This window comes from Parus major, chromosome 1 (genome assembly GCF_001522545.3).
Source record: "Parus major isolate Abel chromosome 1, Parus_major1.1, whole genome shotgun sequence".
Taxonomy (NCBI): Eukaryota; Metazoa; Chordata; class Aves; order Passeriformes; family Paridae; genus Parus; species Parus major.
In genome coordinates this window covers 30,524,940-30,543,023 of record NC_031768.1, presented here as the reverse complement: position 1 = coordinate 30,543,023, position 18,084 = coordinate 30,524,940, and the positions used below count along the sequence as shown (strand labels likewise).

Genomic DNA, 18,084 nt, shown 5'->3' with positions numbered 1-18,084 from the left:
CAAACATGGTGAAGTTAAAACATCAGAGTATTATGAGACTAATTAAGCTTTTTTTTTTTATTCCACCAACAAAATAATTTGAGAGAAATTATTTCTTATGTTTTCTTATATTCCAAGATAGGAGTTATTTAGAGTACCTCTGGCTGCACATATCTTGGAATAGCACAGACAGGGACATGCAGACTGGTGCCTCTGAAGAAAGCGATGCAAAAAGGGTAAGGAGGCCATGTGAACCCTCTGACTCCTATTGCCTGCTCATAGCAAGGTTATAAACAGCCTTTGAAAGAGGCTGCTTTAGGTAGTCCCAAAGTCAAGCTAAGAAACAAAACAAAGTGTTCTCGCTTCCCTGCTAGCAACTAGCCCAGGTTTTATATTCTGGAGACAGTGCAGGGTGAATAATGAGGTTTTTTGGCAAGCAGCCACTATTAAGCACGCATGGGTACAACTCACCTTTTCAGACATAAGGTGTAACACCTCTGAAATACAATCCCCATCTAAAGCCAGAAAAGAAACTGCAAGATTTTAACTTCCAGAAACAGAGCTACAGAAACAAGTATTTTTCTTTTCCCTTTCCCCATGCTGGATTTCTTGTAAATCTTACTTTCAGATTTAGGCATGGTGGACGATGAGACTCTGCATTATCATGTTTATCTCCAAAAGAGATGTGAAAAGGGTATTTCATGTTTTCACAACTTTAACAAAACTATTCTTCATGAAAATTCATTTTATGAGTCAAATTATACATTTTTAATTGCTTTTTGTTGTACTGGTATGTCTAAGGTATCCTCTAAGGGACATATGGTGATATCTTTTATAACTTAAGACTGGTTAATGTTGTGTAGAGCAGTTGCATTGCTTTTTGTATACCAAATAATGTTCTGTTGATCAAAAAAGAAATTAAATTCATATGCAGGATTGTTTTCAAAAGTGAAAATAATAATTGGTTTATTTTACAGATATGTTATTTATACAATAGTAGTTGGGACATAAAAAAAAAATTAAATGTCCAATTCAGGAGAGATTAATAAATCATGATGTGCATTTACAAATTCATACTTTCTCCTTATAAGTTATTGTTGCATGTGTATTTCCTCCTTCAGCTTATAAGAAACAGTTACATGCCATTTTTATCTGTCCACCTAGTATTCTGCACACTTTACATTTTTTAGCAAATTATGGTTCTAACTATGAAAAGAGATTTTATTTTTTTTTTTACTAGAGAAACAGACTGCAACAGCTCACAGTAGGGTTTTAGGGACACCCCGTGGCAAAATGACACATTGCAAACCTTCAAGAATCAAGTGCCAAAATGGAGACAAGGAGTTCCACATTTTTTGGGGGGGGTTTGGTAATATCAGTTGGCTCACAAGATGCATTTCCATACTTCTGACCAGTGCCAGAATGCACGGGTTCACATTTGCTTTTGTCAACTGTCATCAACATTGATTTCCAGGACATTTTTATGGACAAAGTCCACATGCTTTTTACTTCGTGCATTACATTTCACCCTAGTGAAAAATTATTACCAGTCTAATCCAGCAAAAAGTTTCATCCATTTCAAATTGCTTAAAAAAAAAAACCTTTTTTTTTTTTTTTCATGACAGTACATTAAAGGTGCTGACACACACATCACATCAAGCTCCTCTTAGAGTCTGTTTCTCTCATTAAACACCACCAGTATACATGTTTGTGATGGTTTCTTACTTTTTACTTTCCCTACTACACCCACAGTTCTTTTAAGGCAGAATGGAAGACAAAGGCATGTAATGTACCTTTTAGAAATTACATCCATGAACAAGAGAAATACAGAGCATATTTGCCCATAGGGATACTACTATGGATAAAAAAATTCAGCTAGCACTGAACATTGTCCCACGGTGTAAGCTTAAGCACAGACAATAGCTTTTGATGAAGAATTATAGCTAAGGTCTGGTAGACTTTAAGAATGGCTTAAATGCAGATCTGAAGACAATCTGCTAGTGGCAATTCTTTTGTCTGACTTCTGTCTAGTCTTTGATCACTTTCCAACTTGTTAATGAATTATGCTATCGACATTTGGCTTCTGTATCTTCATGAGCACCACAGAGAGTATATTTCACAAGTCTCTGCGCATTTGTGTTAACTCTCCTTGTGAATTCAGAAAAGCTTCTAACATCCAGAATATCCTGCAGAGAGGAACTGCACATCTGGGTCTTGAAAGAAAAATCATCCATTTTATGCACTGTGCACTGGCTTCTTGTTGCCCTGTAAATATTGTAGGCAACCCCTGCAATATCTGAAGCGAATGTGTGATGAAAAGTGAGGCTCTTCTTGGAGGTGCCAAGCAATAGGATGAGAAGCAATAGCCAGAAAATGATGCACAGGAGATTCTACCTGCACATGAGGAAGACCTTTACTGTGCAGGTGGCCAAGCACTGGAACAGACTTCCTAGAGAAGGTGTGGATTTTCCTTTACTAAGGATATTCAAGAACTGTCTGGACACAATCCTGTGCCATGTGCTCTGGGATAACCCTGCTTGAACAGGACGTTGGACCAGATGACCCACTCTGGTCCCTTCCAGCCTGACCCGTTCTGTGATTCTGTTACCTGGTCATACTCGCTCCCCCCAGCTCCCTCCCCCGCCCAGTGCCGTGGCTGCGCTGGGACAGCCGGGACCCCGGCACTCACCGAGCACCAGGCCGCACGCACAGCCCGCCGCCCTCAGCCCTCCCCGGCCGCCGCCCTCAGCCCTCCCCGGCCGCCGCCCTCAGCCCTCCCCGGCCGCAAGACAGGCGCAGCGCCCGCCCCCAGCGCCTCTCACCCGGGAAGCGGAAGGCGCTCCCGAGGCCGCCCGCTCCAAGGAGCCCGCAGGGACAGGGACGGCCGCCGGGACAGCTCCGCTCCCCGCCGTGAGTAGCGCAGGGCGCCCGGTGGGGCTGTGCGGGCGGGAACGCGGCGTCGGCGGCTGAGGGAACACCATGGGAAAGAAGGCAGAAAATCCTAACAAAGCTGGACTACGCAGAGTGAAACGGCATTAGCAAGGCTGCGATGAGTGATGGGAAAATACGCATTCCGTTTCTTCCTTTGGTCTTTCAGGCTGCAGGGACTGCGAGGAGCAGCTGCTGTGACACCCCCGGATGTCCTGTGAGGCTCCCGCCAGGGTCTGAGCGGCACCACCGGAGGAGCACCGTGCCTTGGAACACGACTGTCTCATGCCCACCACGGGCATTTCAGTTCTGTCACGGGAGCCGGCTGCACTCCTGCCGCATTCAGCATTAGCAGAGGAGGCAATCCTTCCATCCGCTGTACAGTTATTAAAATCATGGTACTCCAGTCATTAAAAAACTACCTTTGGCTGTCCTGCACCCTCAGGACTCCAAAAGCTTGCTTCTGGAGCACAGCTAGTGGAGGCCTCATTATCCAGTCTGTTTCTAATGATGTTTACCAAAATCTAGCTGTGGAAGACTGGATCCATGACCATATGGATTTAGAGAAGCAACAGGTCCTTTTCCTTTGGAGAAATTCCCCTGCTGTGGTAATAGGGAGACATCAGAATCCCTGGCAGGAATGCAACCTCAGGTTATTGAGACAAAAAGATATAAAACTAGCCAGGAGAAGAAGTGGAGGAGGGACAGTTTACCATGACTTAGGTAATATAAATTTGACTTTCTTCACAACCAGAAAAAAATATGAACGAATGGAAAACCTGAAGCTTGTGGTGAAGGCACTGAAAGCCTTGCGGCCCCAGTTAGATGTACATGTCACTGACAGATACGACATCTTGCTAGACAGGAAATACAAAATCTCAGGAACTGCTGCAAAGCTGGGAAGGACAAGTGCTTATCATCACTGTACCTTACTCTGTAATGCAGATAAGTTTGTTTTATCTTCTGTGCTAAAAAGTCCTTATAGAGGGCTAAAGAGCAATGCCACTCCTAGTGTGCCTGCCTCAGTGAAAAATCTCTTTGAAGAAGATCCTAGTTTAACTTCTGAGATGCTACTGGATGCCATTGCTAAAGAATATGCTGTGCAACACCAGATAGATCACCATATCACCTTAATAAATCCAGCTGACGAGACTCTGCTTCCTGGAATTAGTAGCAAAACTAAAGAACTACAAACCTGGGAATGGGTGTATGGAAAGACACCGAAGTTCAGCGTTAGCACATGTCTTAACATGGCCTATAAAGATTCTGTTTTTGACGTTAAAGTAAATATGGACATAAAGCATGGGAGGATTGAAGTCTGTAACATTGATCTGCCAGAGCAGTGGCTGCCACCAGGACTGTACAGTGAACTGGTCAAGAGTCTTACGGGCAGTAAGTTTTGCCCAAACGAAACCACTACACTAGTGACAACATTGCTAAGAGTGTGTCCACAAGACAATGAGTTGCACAGCAGGTGGAGTCTACTATGTGAGAATATGATAAGGTTAATGTGACTTGCATTTTGAAAATACAAGTTAAACTTCTGCTGCTTTTTTATTTAATGTATTAAAAACAAAATTAAAACATTCACTAGTAAGGGAAAAATTCAGCTTGTAGAAAACAAACTGTTCAATCTCGGGCTTTTGTTTAATATTGCAATTAAATTCCACACTGCCTGCACCTGATGTTCCCAAATTGTAGAGTTTAAACCACTGCTGACAAGACATCATTGCTGCTTGAACCAGGGAAAATGGTGGTGGCATCCCAAATTGGCCCTGTAGCAGCAAAGGTACAAATGGCTGACACAGATGGAATGGGGAAGGTGTAAAACTGGTGTTGGGCTGCTGCACTGGGTGCCCCAGCCTGCATCCTGCTCCTTGGGGACAGCAGCCCAAAGGCAGTGTCACAGCCACTGAGCTGTATGGAGAGGGATGTCACTGGTTTCTGATTGAAAGTCATTTCTTGCAGAGTGCTGGTGCCCCTGTGCCTCTGCTGTACAAGCACCATAGTGAGCTCAGCTCACCACAGGGTAGTGAATCACTGTAGGTCCACCCTGGGTTCGGGCTTTTGTCCATGCATGTGCAAGAGCAGGGGAAGATTAGGTAGTTCAGTGTGCGGGTTTATGTGATGAGGGCAGGAGAGACTAACTGGGACAGAGGCCACATATGCCTCCTGTTCTTGTGCCTGTCTTATGCCTGGCACAAAGCCGGGAGTTCCTGCTTCCAAGGGTACTGGTATCAAAGCTAAACAATTGGAAATGCAAATACAGATCTAGGAGAAAGAGGTTCCTTATGTTACCACTTAGCAGAAGATTCTCCCATAAAAGGCAACAATGAACTGAAAGTGACAGTTTTAATGTTAAATAATAGCTATATATAGTAAAATTACAAAAGAAAGGCTCAAGATGTATATATCACTGTTGTTGAAGAACAAGTGTAATGCGATTCTGATTAGGTCAGAAGAGATACCTGAAAGGAGGCTGTGGCCAGGTGGGGTTTGGGCTCTTCTCCCATGTAACATGACAGGACAAGACATGGCCTCAAGCAGCACTAGGGGAAGTTTAGGCTGGGCATTAGGAAATAATTCTTCACAGAAAGAGTATTTGGGCATTAAAATAGCTGCCCAGGGCAGTGGTGGAGTCACCATCCCTGGGGGTGTTTATTAAGTGCCACTCAGTGCCATGGTCTAGTTGACAAGGTGATGCTAGGTCATAGGTTGGACTCAATGATCTCAGTCTAGTTAATTCTGTGATTCTCTATGTTTGAAATTGCTGGACTGGGTTAAAAGACATGAAGACACTTTCTCACTTCACATTTGGGAAATTACTGTATTTACAGTGAGCCTTCTCCAGAACATGGCTGGATCTTATGAGGCATTACACAGCTTGCTTGAATTTCCTGATGTAGTAAAGAAATCAAACAGATGATTGAAGCTACAAATAGTAAAAAATAATCTTTATTCCCATTAAAAAATAGGCATATATTATACACAACTGAATAAAATTCACAAGTGACTAGAAACTTCATATCACAGCAGCAAGCCAGGAAGCTCCTATGGAATGTTTAGGAGAATGACTAATAGCACACAGCTCTGTGGCACATATATTATTCATTCTGCTGGTGCAACACTGCAAAGCTGAATTACTTTGAGAAAGGATAAAGAAGGCAGACCACTGGCAAATTATGACCCAGAAAACAAGGCAAAGAACAGCTCCGTTTCTTATTGATTGCTGTGGAACAGTCAGAAACGAGAAAAAGAATAGCAGCATTAGATGACAGAAAATGAAATAAAAAGCACATTAAGGAAAAAAGAAAGATAATGGAATACACTATACATCAGGGAAAAGTAATGCAGGAAACAAAAAAACGTTCCAGCAATAAACATGCTACTAGAATATAGAGGCCTACTGTATTACAAGGCATAAAGTGTAAGGCACGTGTCAGTCCTGAGGCTGAAAAGACTTTGATGGGACCTAAAAAAGAGGCCACTGCCTGTTTTTTATGTCAGTGTATGACTTAGGCAGATTCTTGCTAACAAAGAACTCTTGTATGAGAAAAAAAAAAAGAGCAGCACCTCTGGTAATACCTTCTGGTTTCCAAAGGCTGAAGGAATGACAATGGAAGACTTGGTTTTTATTCTAAATAGTGTATTGCTTAGAATCACACGATATTTTGAATTGCAAGGGACCCACAAGGATCAAGTCCAGCTATTTAGTGAAAGGCCTTGCAGGAATAACACACATGACCTTGGCATTATTCACACCATGCTCTGACCAACTGAGATACTCAGGGTATCCAACTTCTGGAAAATCTTATTCTTTTTAGGGGACTACCTTAGTAGCAGAAAATAGCTTACTGCAGTTGAGAGTGGCATGAAAAGCCAGTCATTGGACTTCAAAGTCAGAGAATAAGACTGGGAGAGGATCACACATCCTTTCCACACTTAATGCAAAGGATGGGTATCAGGTATATGGCCATGTATCATGGAATAAAAGGACACACAGGAGTGACAGAGAGGAGAATACAGCTGATTGCAGCCTTCCCAGTCCAAAAGCCATTATGCAGAGACACATAAGACAACCCTAAAATGACCGTGTACTGAACGCTACCATGTTTGTAGGCAAAGAGCTTGGAAAATGTAATGTGAAATTTGGGATTACTAATAAAGTCTGGGAAATAAAGTACTGCAGGTTTGACAAAAACCCAGCAAAATAGTACTCATGACTAGAATACAGGAATTAAAGGAAATAAATAAGACTGCTTATAAAAGAGGCCATGTGGCCGCCCAGCTTCCAATGATTGTGAGTTAAAAGATATAAAATCCAAAACAGGTTCACAACAAAATCAATAATAAAAATAGAAATGGAAGTAAAGAGGCTTTTGAAAGCCACTATTGAGGGTCTGTTATGAAATCAAGATAAAATTTAGACATGGATTATATTAACTAAGATTACAGAAGTACAATGAAGGCATCATGCAGTTCTGTTTTCTCAGACTGGAAAGTCTCAAATATTCTTAAACATACAGTTTATAAAAGCTCTGCTGCACTAAGAACTTAGAAGAGTTGCTTCTGTCAGCAACCAGCTGGACTCAAGCAACATCTTTCAGTCTCACATTTTCATGCTTATGAAAAAACTTATTAAAAGCAGTCATTTCTGATCACATTTTCTTTGTGTGTTTAGTATGAAAGACATCCACTGTTGTTTCATGACAAGGTCTCAAGTCGAAGTCACAGTATCCAATGCTGAAATGACCCTGCAGAAATTAAGAGAATTGACATGGTGAGCATATACAGTAGAAGAGCTTGTTTTGAGTTAAAGAAGTCAAAGCGTCCTTACCTGTGGTTTCTTAAAATAATCAAGACCCCTTCCAATCTTAATCATCCACCCATTGTTGAATCTGTTTTAAAAAATGCACAAATTTGAATACTATGAGTATGTTGAACAAAAAGGTTGCATCCACATGATGCACAAGCTCCTTGTTTCAATCACAATTATTCCCTAGCATCACCACAGAAGACGCCATTCTGTGTAGAGACAACAAATATTCTATTCACAATCACAAAATATAAACTACAGAAGGCTGATTTCATCCAATGAGGGCCACTACCTTTTACTTAGTCAACCACAGCTGTAATTACCTCAAAAGTTAGGGTTAAATAGTTTGATTTCAAATAACTGGGATTTGGTAATTTTTAATATCACCCACCTGATTTCTCGATCATGTATTGAAGATGAAAAGTCAATATTCAGTGTTACTCCATAATTACTCAATGACTGTTTTATTTCTTCCAAGGCAGCCATCTGTTGACTACTCCCACCACCCTATCAAAAGTAAAAATAATGTAATGGGGTTTTGTTTTCTTTTTTTAACTATATATATTACTTCTGGTCATCACTTCTTCAACTCACACACAAAACCTTTCCAGTATCAAAGTAAACCAAAAGAAAGTAATTTGAATGAAGGCAGATTTACAGTTTCAAAGTCAGGATAAAAAGCCGACAGACTACAGGTATATTTGCTAAGGGGTGTGGAGGAGGAGCTCACTCCCAGCCCTTTGAAACTAAACATGTACTATTTGAGCCAAAATAAGTGCAGTAATAGTTCAAATAAGTGCAGTGGTAGTTTGACTGATTTCAGCTCATGAAAGCCTCTAAAATGACAAATACATCTGTCAGAAGAGAAAAAAAACCCCTTGTCTCAGCAGATGCTTAAGTTTTTATGTTTTCCACAACAAAACTGTCACAGAAATCATAAGATTCTGCTTACCCAGAATTTGTTAACCAGAAAACTCTGAACTTAAAAAATTAATTATGTTCAACTATCAAATTTTTCTCTTAATCTGTGTTTTCTGCTTATACCCTGAGTATAACAAGTCCTGGTAAGTAGGAACAAGTCTGCATTTTTATATTTTGTTTTGCATGTGACATGATCTGAGTACAGGGAAATAGAACTAAAATCTAGATACTTACCTTATCATAGGAAGTGAGGAGGTGGATTGTTCTCACCTTGCATGGCCCCTTAACGAGCATCTCGCAGAATCGTAGAAAGTTATACAACTGAAAAAGTTTTATTTAATTTAGTAGCTTGGAATTTCTCTAGTGGCTACATCTGTATCACTTACACCAAATATCTACTTGCCTGATGAACCTGCCGAATGTATGGGTCCTCCACCCAAACTTCAGAAACAATCTCAGTGAGGTACTCGTGGAAAAGCTTTTCATAACCAAAACCTGTTGCATTTTCTTCTATCCTGATTTGCTTATGGTATTTGCCATCTGAAAGGAAAGTAAATCTCTTTTTAAGTAAAGGTCAGGACATAATTTCCATGTTAAACCACCTTGCCCTTCAAACATTCATGTAACAACAGACAATTACAAGCAAATGGATGTGTTGGGTACATCACAGCTCATGGAATCACAGAACGTGTCAGGTTGAAAGGGACCTCAATGGGACATCTGATCCAACCTCCCCGCTCAAACAGGATCATCCCAAAGCACACGGACAGGATTGTGTCCAGAGAGTTCTTGAGTATCTCCAGAGAGGGAGACTCCACACCCTCTCTGTGCAACCTGTTCCAGTGCAGTGTTTTACCCCCGCAGTAAACAAGTTCTTCCTCATACTCAGGTGGAACTTCCTGGGCATCAGTTTCTACCCCTTGCCTGTGCCTGGTGATTGGCACCACTGGGAATGGTCTGACTTCCTCCTCGCAGTACCCTCCCATTTAGGTATTTATACCTTGTTTCTCTTTCTCAATGTGTTTTTTAATGTCCTCGGCTCTGGTCATGTACTCGGATATTTTCTCCCGGTAGCGGCGCTTTTTCGCCTCATCTGTCGTGGCTGTGAATCACAAAAAGTCACGGGCCAGTTAAACACAGGGTCAGGCCCTCCCGAGCCCTGCCTGGCCCGGCTCCCCCGGGAGGAGATCGCCAGCTCCCCCTCCCTCGCCGTGGGACGCCGGGGTCCAACACCGCTCGTGTGTCGCCAGGGCCACCCCGGGCCCCGACGGCGGTGCCCAGCCCGGTACCTTTCACCACCTGCAGCAGGAGGTCGATGCCTTCCTGGTAGCACACCAGCGATTCCTGGAACCGGGACGCCGCGTCCAGCTGCACCGCCCGCTTCACCGTCTCCGCCCCGGCCCGCTCCAGCGCGGCAGTGTTATTGTTCCCCGCCCGCGACATGGACAGGGATGAGGACACGGACCGGGATGGCGATGGGAGCGGGACGGGCGGGGACACGGAGCGGAGGTGTCGCACCGCTGACCTTCCGCCCGCTCGGAACTGAAGTGCCGCGGCACCGCTGTGCGGCCGGGACACACAAGGCTACGCACAGACATGGCGGTCGCGGCGGGCCGGGCGGGCCTGGGGCTTGCAGGCCCCGGGAAGGTGAGGAGCTGGAGTGGGGATCGGCTGTATGGGGAAATCCAAGGGGGGAGCCGTGGAGAGATTTAGGCTGGGGCTGAGGCTTGGAGCCTCTGGGAAAGTGGGGATGCAGATGGGATTCCGGGAAAGGGATCCAAGCGGGGTCTCGTGGGGGTTGATCCAGCTGGGGATCCTGTTCGGGGCTCCTCAGCTGCTGGGAAGGTGGGGCTGGCACTCGTAGCTGTGTCGTCTGTTCGCAAGTGCTCAGAGTTATAAGGAAAGTGCAGACAAATTATGCCCTCCTCTCTTTGCAGGTGCTGGGGAAGAGGACGGAGGGGATTGTGTCCCCAGTGTGGGTTCGTTGTCTCTTTACCAGGTCGAGAATTCCAGACTCGGTATGTGCTTCACTTGCACTTTACATTTTCACATTTAAAGTTTTAGTTTATTTTTGCGAGGTACCATCTAGTGTTAGTTGACTGTTTCTTAAAATGTTTCTTAAAGCCTGTGGGAAACTTGCCATCGAGAGGCTGAGCACAGCTTTTTATCGTTTTCCTTGATAAAATGCACGTGAATTAGGTGTTGTGCTGGTACTGGGTGTTGTCCATGTATTTCTATGCCGTTGTGTGGCTAAACTCAAGAGTTACTATATTTATCAGCAAACCATTATAGAAATAAGTTTGACTTCGTGTTGTAAAACCTAAATTTGAGGTTACTTTGTTGGTGCTTTGACAGCCTGAAAAGAAAAATATGTAAGAATTTTTACCAAGGTTGAAGTATGTTTTGGACAGTAAACTGCAGGACTGCAGGCCAGGTATTTGGGGAAAAAACCTCTGGTTTTGTGAACTTTTTATTCTAGGTATTTCAGCCACGGCCTGGAGATCATGAAAAGTATGGAGGTGACCCTGAGAATCCCCACAAAATCCATGTTATTACTAGAATAAAAAGTGTCATTGGTCGCCCATATTGGGAAAAGAAGATAATACGTGATCTGGGACTGGATAAAGTAAGATTGTTGTTCTTTATATTTGCGTATGTCAGAAATGTTGCACTAATGTGGTGGGTTTTACAAGGACCTCCATTTTGCAGTCACAAATTACATTTATAGCAGCCATAAAGCGGTCTGAGAAGGTGATGGTGTGTTTAAGAGCTGAGTGGCAAATGTGCTTTTAATGGGAATTCAAAATATCCCTGTATGGTATTGTGCTACATTGCTTGAGAACTTTACCCTGAGAATTCTTCTAAAATAATAGAAATAGGTTTGTAAGTATTTTGAATTCAGGTCTCTGTGGGTCATGTTATTCAGAAATTGTAGGAAGGCAAATAAAATTTGTTTATCAATGAAAATGCTTCCAAATACAAGACTCTAAAAGTTTGTGTCAAAGATGTGTTTATCCAAGATATTTGGGCTAACTGCAAAGATTTGTCTGGTCACTGTTATATTACAGAGAAAGAAATGTGTGCTTGATCAGTTTAAGATAGAACTGAAGAAAGCAGTTTTGCCCCTAAACTCTTGTATGTACATTTGTAGTATTTTTAACAGTTGGAAGAAAAATACATTTATAGTGAAATAGGAATAAAGCTGAAATTGTCTTTTTCCTGGAATCAAATTTTGATTGCATATTTTTATGTATGTTCTTGATGCATGGCAGTTCTCTAAATACTACATTTGCAAATGTGATTTATTTTTTTACTGGTAATGTGCAAAGTTCAGTGAACAAAGATTTGGGATTTGGAAACATATTTGTAAAACTTGTTTTATCCCTTATGTAGGCACATCAGCCAAGACTGCACAAAAATATCCCTTCTGTGAATTCCAGACTGAAAGTTGTTAAACATCTGATAAGGTTTGTTAACTATTTGTATATCTATTTGTTTATCTGGAACATTTAATGTAACTCTCTTCTAGTCACAGGACTTCACTAAGCAGACTCTTTTTGCCTGTAGAATACAACCACTGAAACTACCCCATGGACTGCCAACAGAAGAGGAAATTTCCAGCACTTTTCTGACAAACAGGGGAGAGCTTGTCATTAAAACGCGCCTGAAACCTGAGGAGCAGAAAGAAATTAAGTCATAGGGTGTGCTGGTTGGATTTAGATTTTATAAAATAACTACTTTAAATCCCCAGTTAAGAGTTTGTGTATGAAATGTAAAAATTCTTACTCTGATATGAATGGCAAAGGTGATATTGATGCCTAAAGAAGAATTGCAGGTGTACAGATATGAAATTCAATGTTGTTAATAGTTACCTGAAATATTAAATGAATTATAGGCTCTCTGTCTTTGTGTTTTAATTTTGTGGCTAGATTGCTGCAGTTTTTGGCTGACTGTAAGAGAACTTAATTTATAAAGTCAAATAAGCAGGGAAGTGAATAGAATAGATCTAGCTAACGATGGTGGGGACATTTCACAGCTAGCAGTAAAGATTTACATCAGCACTGCAGAACTTTCACTGCACAGCAGAAGGAATTGGAATTGAAAAGCCCTCTGTTTAGTAGTCACGTCAGAATTGACTGGCTGTCCACAGAGTATGATTTGCCGTGGTTATCCAGATCTCACACTTGTTCCCTAGCAATCAGTCTGTCATCTGGCTTGTTCTGTCACTTACAAAGCATGTGAACTCTCCATTTGGGAATAACAGGAGTTGTTCACCTCTTGGTTTGTTGTCTAATTTCAGGAAACCTGCTGTCTTCATATATATCCCCTATACTGATCCTAAGTGTTCAGTAAGATTAGTCTAAGAGCTGCAGTCTGTGTGAAAGTTAATGCTTTTCCTTTTCTAAAATGGCAGACATTAGAAGTGTAGAGACCCTGAAGGAAACCTCTGATGTGAGTTAGAAATATGGGCTGCAAGCTTATATAATACTACTATGTGTGTAGTTTTATTTTCAGTTTTAAGAACTGTGGCTAAAGTTAGCAAGCTGCTGCTGTATCAAATGATAAAGTAGTTTGCATTCCAGCCAGGATAAATTCTGTAATTTAGCACACTGTGAGCCTCTCCCACATTAGACACACTGTAGAGGAGTTAATCTTAATGACTGCATGTTGCGAGAACATCAGAGGGATGCAGTCACTGAAAATTAGTGTTTATCCTTTCTGCCTGCTTGCAGAGAAGAGGAAACACCTGTAGGAGTTCAAAGGAAGAGATAGTACAGGGGCAAAAGCTGGAGGTGCTGTGCAGAAGGAAAAAGATAGGCTGTGGTAGTGGCATTGAGGAGTCTAATGGCCCCTGTGGCCAGGCTGAAGGCAGAAATGAGAATTTGAGCTGAAATAGCATGGAAAAAGTGAAGCAGATAAATTAATGATGTTTTTCTCACCTCTCCCCTTTCTTCCAGCATCTGCACAGCATCTTGTGCTGCAGTGTGTTGTAACTGCAGTCTGCAAGGTGTTGATGGTCATTTCCACAGAGAGGTACAAGCTGGAATTTGAACCCTTTTGAAGGAAATGTGTAGTACATCCAAGGCACAGGGCATTCTTTAAAGAGGTGGTGCAAGTACTAGGATACAAAACACTGGGCAAATGGATCTTGCTAGTGGATAGCAGATACTAAGACTTGTGCCTGGATCAGTGTCGCAGAGCACCAGAGCCAGGCTGGCTCAGCCTTGTCATGTGCATTGAGGATTCGTGTCCGTGGCACTGCAGCCTGGGGAGCTTCCAGCAGAGGGCTCTGCCAGCTCCATCCCACACGAGCCGCATATGGATATGCCTATGGATCTCTGTCTGACGCTGCAGCCTACAAAAGTGCTGCAGGGTATCCCGGAGGGACTGTGCTAATGAAACGGCGTGGTACAGTTCACAGCTTAAAGTGTCTGATAAACAATCGAAGCTAAAGCAGAGCTAATAGCAGGCTCCCACATAGAGAGAAGGGAAAATACATAGTACCTGTTATTTCTGAGTAAGATTCAGCTACAAGAGGTGTTTACAGAGGTGTTTAATTGACAAGCTGACAGTTCCAATGAAAAAGAAAATTGTATTTTTTTTAACTTTTTAATATAAGTGTATGTTTGGGTGTTTCTGAAATGGTATTTCCCCCAAGGGCCTCCACTCCTGTGGAGTTAGTCTGCTATTCCAAACCTTCTCTGTATGACCATACATTCTCTAAAGATTTGCTCTCAACCCTAAAACCTGAACCAGCAGGTTACACAAACACAGTGTGTGTCCACATTCTTTCAGTAGTGGAGCTTTTTAATGCTCCATGTAGATCTTTATGAAGCAGATAAGAGACACTGCCTTTGTGTGTAGAGAACAAACAGACTGACTGAAGGTGATTGCAAAATTCAGGTTGGAAGGTACCATTTTGATCTCTAGTCCAACCTCCTGCTCAACACAGAGCCAGCACTGAGGTCAGACGAGGTTACTCAGTGCTTTGTCCAGCTGGGTCTTTAAAGCCTCTGTCAGGGACAGCTCAGCCTCTCTCAATGGCCGGCGCTGCTGCTCTGTACAACTGTTAGACATGTGAATTGACAGATAAAATGTAAGGTGGGTAAAATCTTGTTAAGTAGTGTTACAACTTCCTTGCAGCATTATCTGCTGCTTGAGAAACTGCAGGCACAGATGAAAAATCTTATTTCTCATGAAGTAAGATGAAAAATAAAAGGCAAAAGGTAAGTTACAGTTTAGACTATGAGCTGTGTTATCTCTTAAGTTACGTTTTTAGCCTTAGCTGGGAAAAAACCCCACTGCAAGTTTGTACTTGTTTCTGGCTTCATTGTCCTCCCCATTCTTACTGTTTCTGGGGAGGATAAATCCAGAATGTTCTTAATTAGAAGCAAAGTATGCAATCGGGGCCTCAAATATAATCATTATTCAGAGATCTCAATACCCATTTGTCTTACAAAACCTGTCTCTCACATCCACATCATTGGCATAGTTGTGTGTTTTGCCAATATCCATTTTGTTGTAGGTGTGGACAGTGTTAACTCCTGCATTATAGGCTGAGATCCCACCTGGAATGAGGATGGAAGAAAAATGTAAGCAGAGGTGCTACTTCATCAGTAAATAGTACTTTAGAGTTGCCAGGAAAGGCAACCAGGATGGGTTGCTTTTTGTAGGTGGGTATAGAACCACAAAACAAATTGAGAAAGGAGGAGGAAAGCCCACCCTTGTTCCTTGCAATTGAAAAATGTCATGGTATTTGCCAGGTTTCAAAAAAACACCTGCTAGAAGGCTAATATTTTTCTTCTATTCCTTTTAGTGCATACTAAGGAATATTATTCCATGTGAACATAGGGACTGGAATGTGTTTAGCTTTCAGCAGTGCTTGGAGCATTATCATGCTTGAATTTATATGTCTGAAGTGTTTAAAAGCTGACAAAACTCAACCTCTGAGGTGCCCTTCTTTGTCCAAGCTGGGGATGCTTTTCTGCATTTATCATCCAGTATAAAATCTCTATGTCTTGGGCTAAGTGCTCTTCAGTGTCCCATGGTTATCCAATCTTAGGGAACTGTTTGCCAGCCTGAAAGTGAGACAGCAACATCACCACACCAGAACTATTAGCCACTATTTATCTAGAGCTCTTTGTTGCTTACAGGCTGCTTGTGTTCATATTGGTCCTTAATATCAGGATTTACCTCTTTTGTGACTGTACGGAGAGGACACAAGCACTTCTCACAGCACAGGCAAAGCCAACAGATGTGTGAAGGGCAGACATTTGGGCACTGAGGAGGAATGCTAGCCCTACTGTTTGTCAGACCCTTAAAATAACAGCTGTTGTAAAGGTAATAGCATGCAGAAAGCAGGATTGCTTCTGCTTCACAGTGTTTCCAGGTGCAAAATGGCTGCTCCTCTCCTCCCCTTAATCCATGAGGTAGTAAAGCACAAGTCTGAGGGGGCTGGAGATGTTACAAAAGCAGATCCTATGCACACAACAAATGTTTAGGGATTTTACAGATAAGGATCCAGCTTGGCAAACAAGTTAGGCACAAATGTAGGCATGAATAATGAAGCAAGATTCCCCACTAGCCTGGCCCCTGTGGTGCATAAAGTGTAATTAACCTGATGGCAGCCTACAGCATGCTCAGTTAAAAAGGTGCTTTTTGAAACAAGACTTATTATCTAAATGTGAAATGGGAACAATTAATCTCTTCAATCTCACGGGAGTGCTGGGAAGCAATCATTAGTTTCACAGTGTAAAGGCAGTCTGCACATGCACCGATACTCACTGGGGTCCTTCCCTGGTTCTGGGAGGTGGCAGTCTGCTCAGCATTGGCCTTAGCCAGGCCAAAGAATTGGCTGAAAAGGTTTAGGGGGTTGCCTTTCAACAGGGCCCCTGCCACTCTTCTGACTGCCTTAAAGGAAGGATGAGATTTGTGTTTTTAAGGTGGTTGACCATACCTGCATTAGGCCAAATGCATTCTCATGGTCACCCAGACCATCCTTCAGCACTGCCCCAGCATGTGACTCTTTTCAAGAGATAATACCAGCAATCAATCACAGCTGGAGCAAAACCCTCACAGTTGCCAGCTTTTGCCATCTTGGCACAGTATTTCTCCATGTTGTTCTTCTGTTGTCTTCTCTGAGACAGGAACTCCTACAGTATGAAATGCATTGCTTTTCCTTTCATTTTTAGAATCTAAACACAGATTTTCTAAAGGTCATTATGGCTGAGCTGGCATTTTAAATCCTTCTGAATCTGTTTAGAGTAAAACAAAGATAGAATTGACTAATTTTACTGAAGGATGCCTTAGAAATCAATACACAGATGATATAAAATAATTTTTTCTTCAGATTCAGATGGAGTTCTCTAGCATGCAGATTGAAAGTGAGGTGAATCTTGTTTTAAATCTAAGCCTTTGTGTGGATTGATCCCAGATTTAGTCTCTTTTAATTTAGGACAATAGTGGAGAAATGTTCAGAAGTTCAGGTTTTGTGGAAAATCTCAATGGCGAGAGAAAAGTAGGTTCAGGGGTTGGATGCACCCAGCAGACTTTCATTTTTTCTGTGATGGTCTTAAATGTCATCTCAAAGTCAGCTCAATTCCCAGCATAAACTTACGTGCCCAAGTAGGATCTTTGTTGATTGTGAAAAAAATCTGCTTGCTTGGCAATGACTGCCAGAGACCAGGATGTATAATAGGCATGAGCTTGTGCATGGGTGTAAGGGAAGAGTGAACAACTGAATTAGTGCCTACCATCAGCTTAGACCGTCTGGTTTCACAGTTGCCTCCAAAGCTCCAGTTGTGTCAACATTCAGTATATTTCCATAACGCTCTGAACAGCATAAGAGCAGGTGCTGGTTTCAGCTGAAACCAGCACAGAGCAGTATTTACAAGCAGTTGTCAGACCAATGCAATGTGTGACTCATGCTGTTAAAGTGCTTTCAGATCCATGACTGAAACTCATGGCATCCTTTTGATACTAGTGCAGGTGTTTGTGCTAGCAGTTGCAGTCATGGTGTGTATGGCCTGCTCTGGAGGGGATTACCTCTTGGTGATGCTAGCTCACGCGTACCTTGTGAGGTGAACTGATGCTTTGTGTCCAGTTTATCTCCCCTAATTACCTAAAACTTAGCTGTCTTATTCTAAGCTTGTCTTGGGCTGCCTGCATGGCCAGTGGAGGAAGGCATCTTAACAAGGTAGGTTTTCTATTAAAAACTTAAAAAAAAAGTAAAGAGAAAAAGATGAAAGTCAATTGAAATCCCACGCTATTTACTGGCTCCAGCTTGCTTTTCCATAGCACAAGAAAATAAAAGAGAAGCATCCTTCAATTATACCCATTACAATTTATCTGACTTGCAGATTTTTCGAATTGCAATTTATCTGCATTTATCTGTTGTCTTAACACACCATTGCAGGAGGGAAAACACACAAACATCAACT

The 18,084-nt window shown here is 42.2% G+C and overlaps 3 protein-coding genes and 1 pseudogene across 5 annotated transcripts; 2 read left to right on the top strand and 2 right to left on the bottom strand.

The window, feature by feature from the left end:
- The first annotated feature begins 2,798 nt into the window (after positions 1 to 2,798).
- On the top strand, positions 2,799 to 4,587 carry LIPT1 (lipoyltransferase 1). Its single transcript, XM_015638706.2, has 2 exons — positions 2,799 to 2,889; positions 3,077 to 4,587. The coding sequence occupies exon 2, from the start codon at positions 3,303 to 3,305 to the stop codon at positions 4,419 to 4,421; it is 1,119 nt and encodes a 372-aa protein (XP_015494192.1). The 5' UTR covers positions 2,799 to 2,889; positions 3,077 to 3,302; the 3' UTR covers positions 4,422 to 4,587.
- A 1,246-nt stretch (positions 4,588 to 5,833) lies between these two features.
- Positions 5,834 to 14,733, bottom strand: MITD1 (microtubule interacting and trafficking domain containing 1). Of its 3 annotated transcripts, none has more exons than XM_033513487.1 (7): positions 13,585 to 14,733; positions 9,645 to 9,746; positions 9,048 to 9,184; positions 8,879 to 8,965; positions 8,115 to 8,230; positions 7,745 to 7,805; positions 5,834 to 7,661 (listed from the first exon to the last, which is right to left on the bottom strand). In XM_033513487.1, exons 1-7 carry the CDS (start codon positions 13,664 to 13,666, stop codon positions 7,566 to 7,568), a joined length of 681 nt encoding a protein of 226 aa, XP_033369378.1. In that variant the 5' UTR covers positions 13,667 to 14,733; the 3' UTR covers positions 5,834 to 7,565. The 3 variants fall into 3 exon arrangements, with proteins under 3 accessions (XP_033369378.1, XP_015478033.1, XP_015478042.1); XM_015622547.3 differs by lacking the exon at positions 13,585 to 14,733 and adding an exon at positions 9,934 to 10,110; XM_015622556.3 differs by lacking the exon at positions 13,585 to 14,733 and adding an exon at positions 9,944 to 10,032.
- MRPL30 (mitochondrial ribosomal protein L30) lies at positions 10,185 to 12,547 on the top strand. Its single transcript, XM_015622663.3, has 5 exons — positions 10,185 to 10,291; positions 10,582 to 10,662; positions 11,124 to 11,270; positions 12,038 to 12,111; positions 12,212 to 12,547. Exons 1-5 carry the CDS (start codon positions 10,241 to 10,243, stop codon positions 12,342 to 12,344), a joined length of 486 nt encoding a protein of 161 aa, XP_015478149.1. The 5' UTR covers positions 10,185 to 10,240; the 3' UTR covers positions 12,345 to 12,547.
- Positions 14,734 to 14,756: 23 nt separating the features above from the next.
- Positions 14,757 to 17,785, bottom strand: LOC107209246 (annotated as a pseudogene).
- Between the last annotated feature and the right edge of the window lie 299 nt (positions 17,786 to 18,084).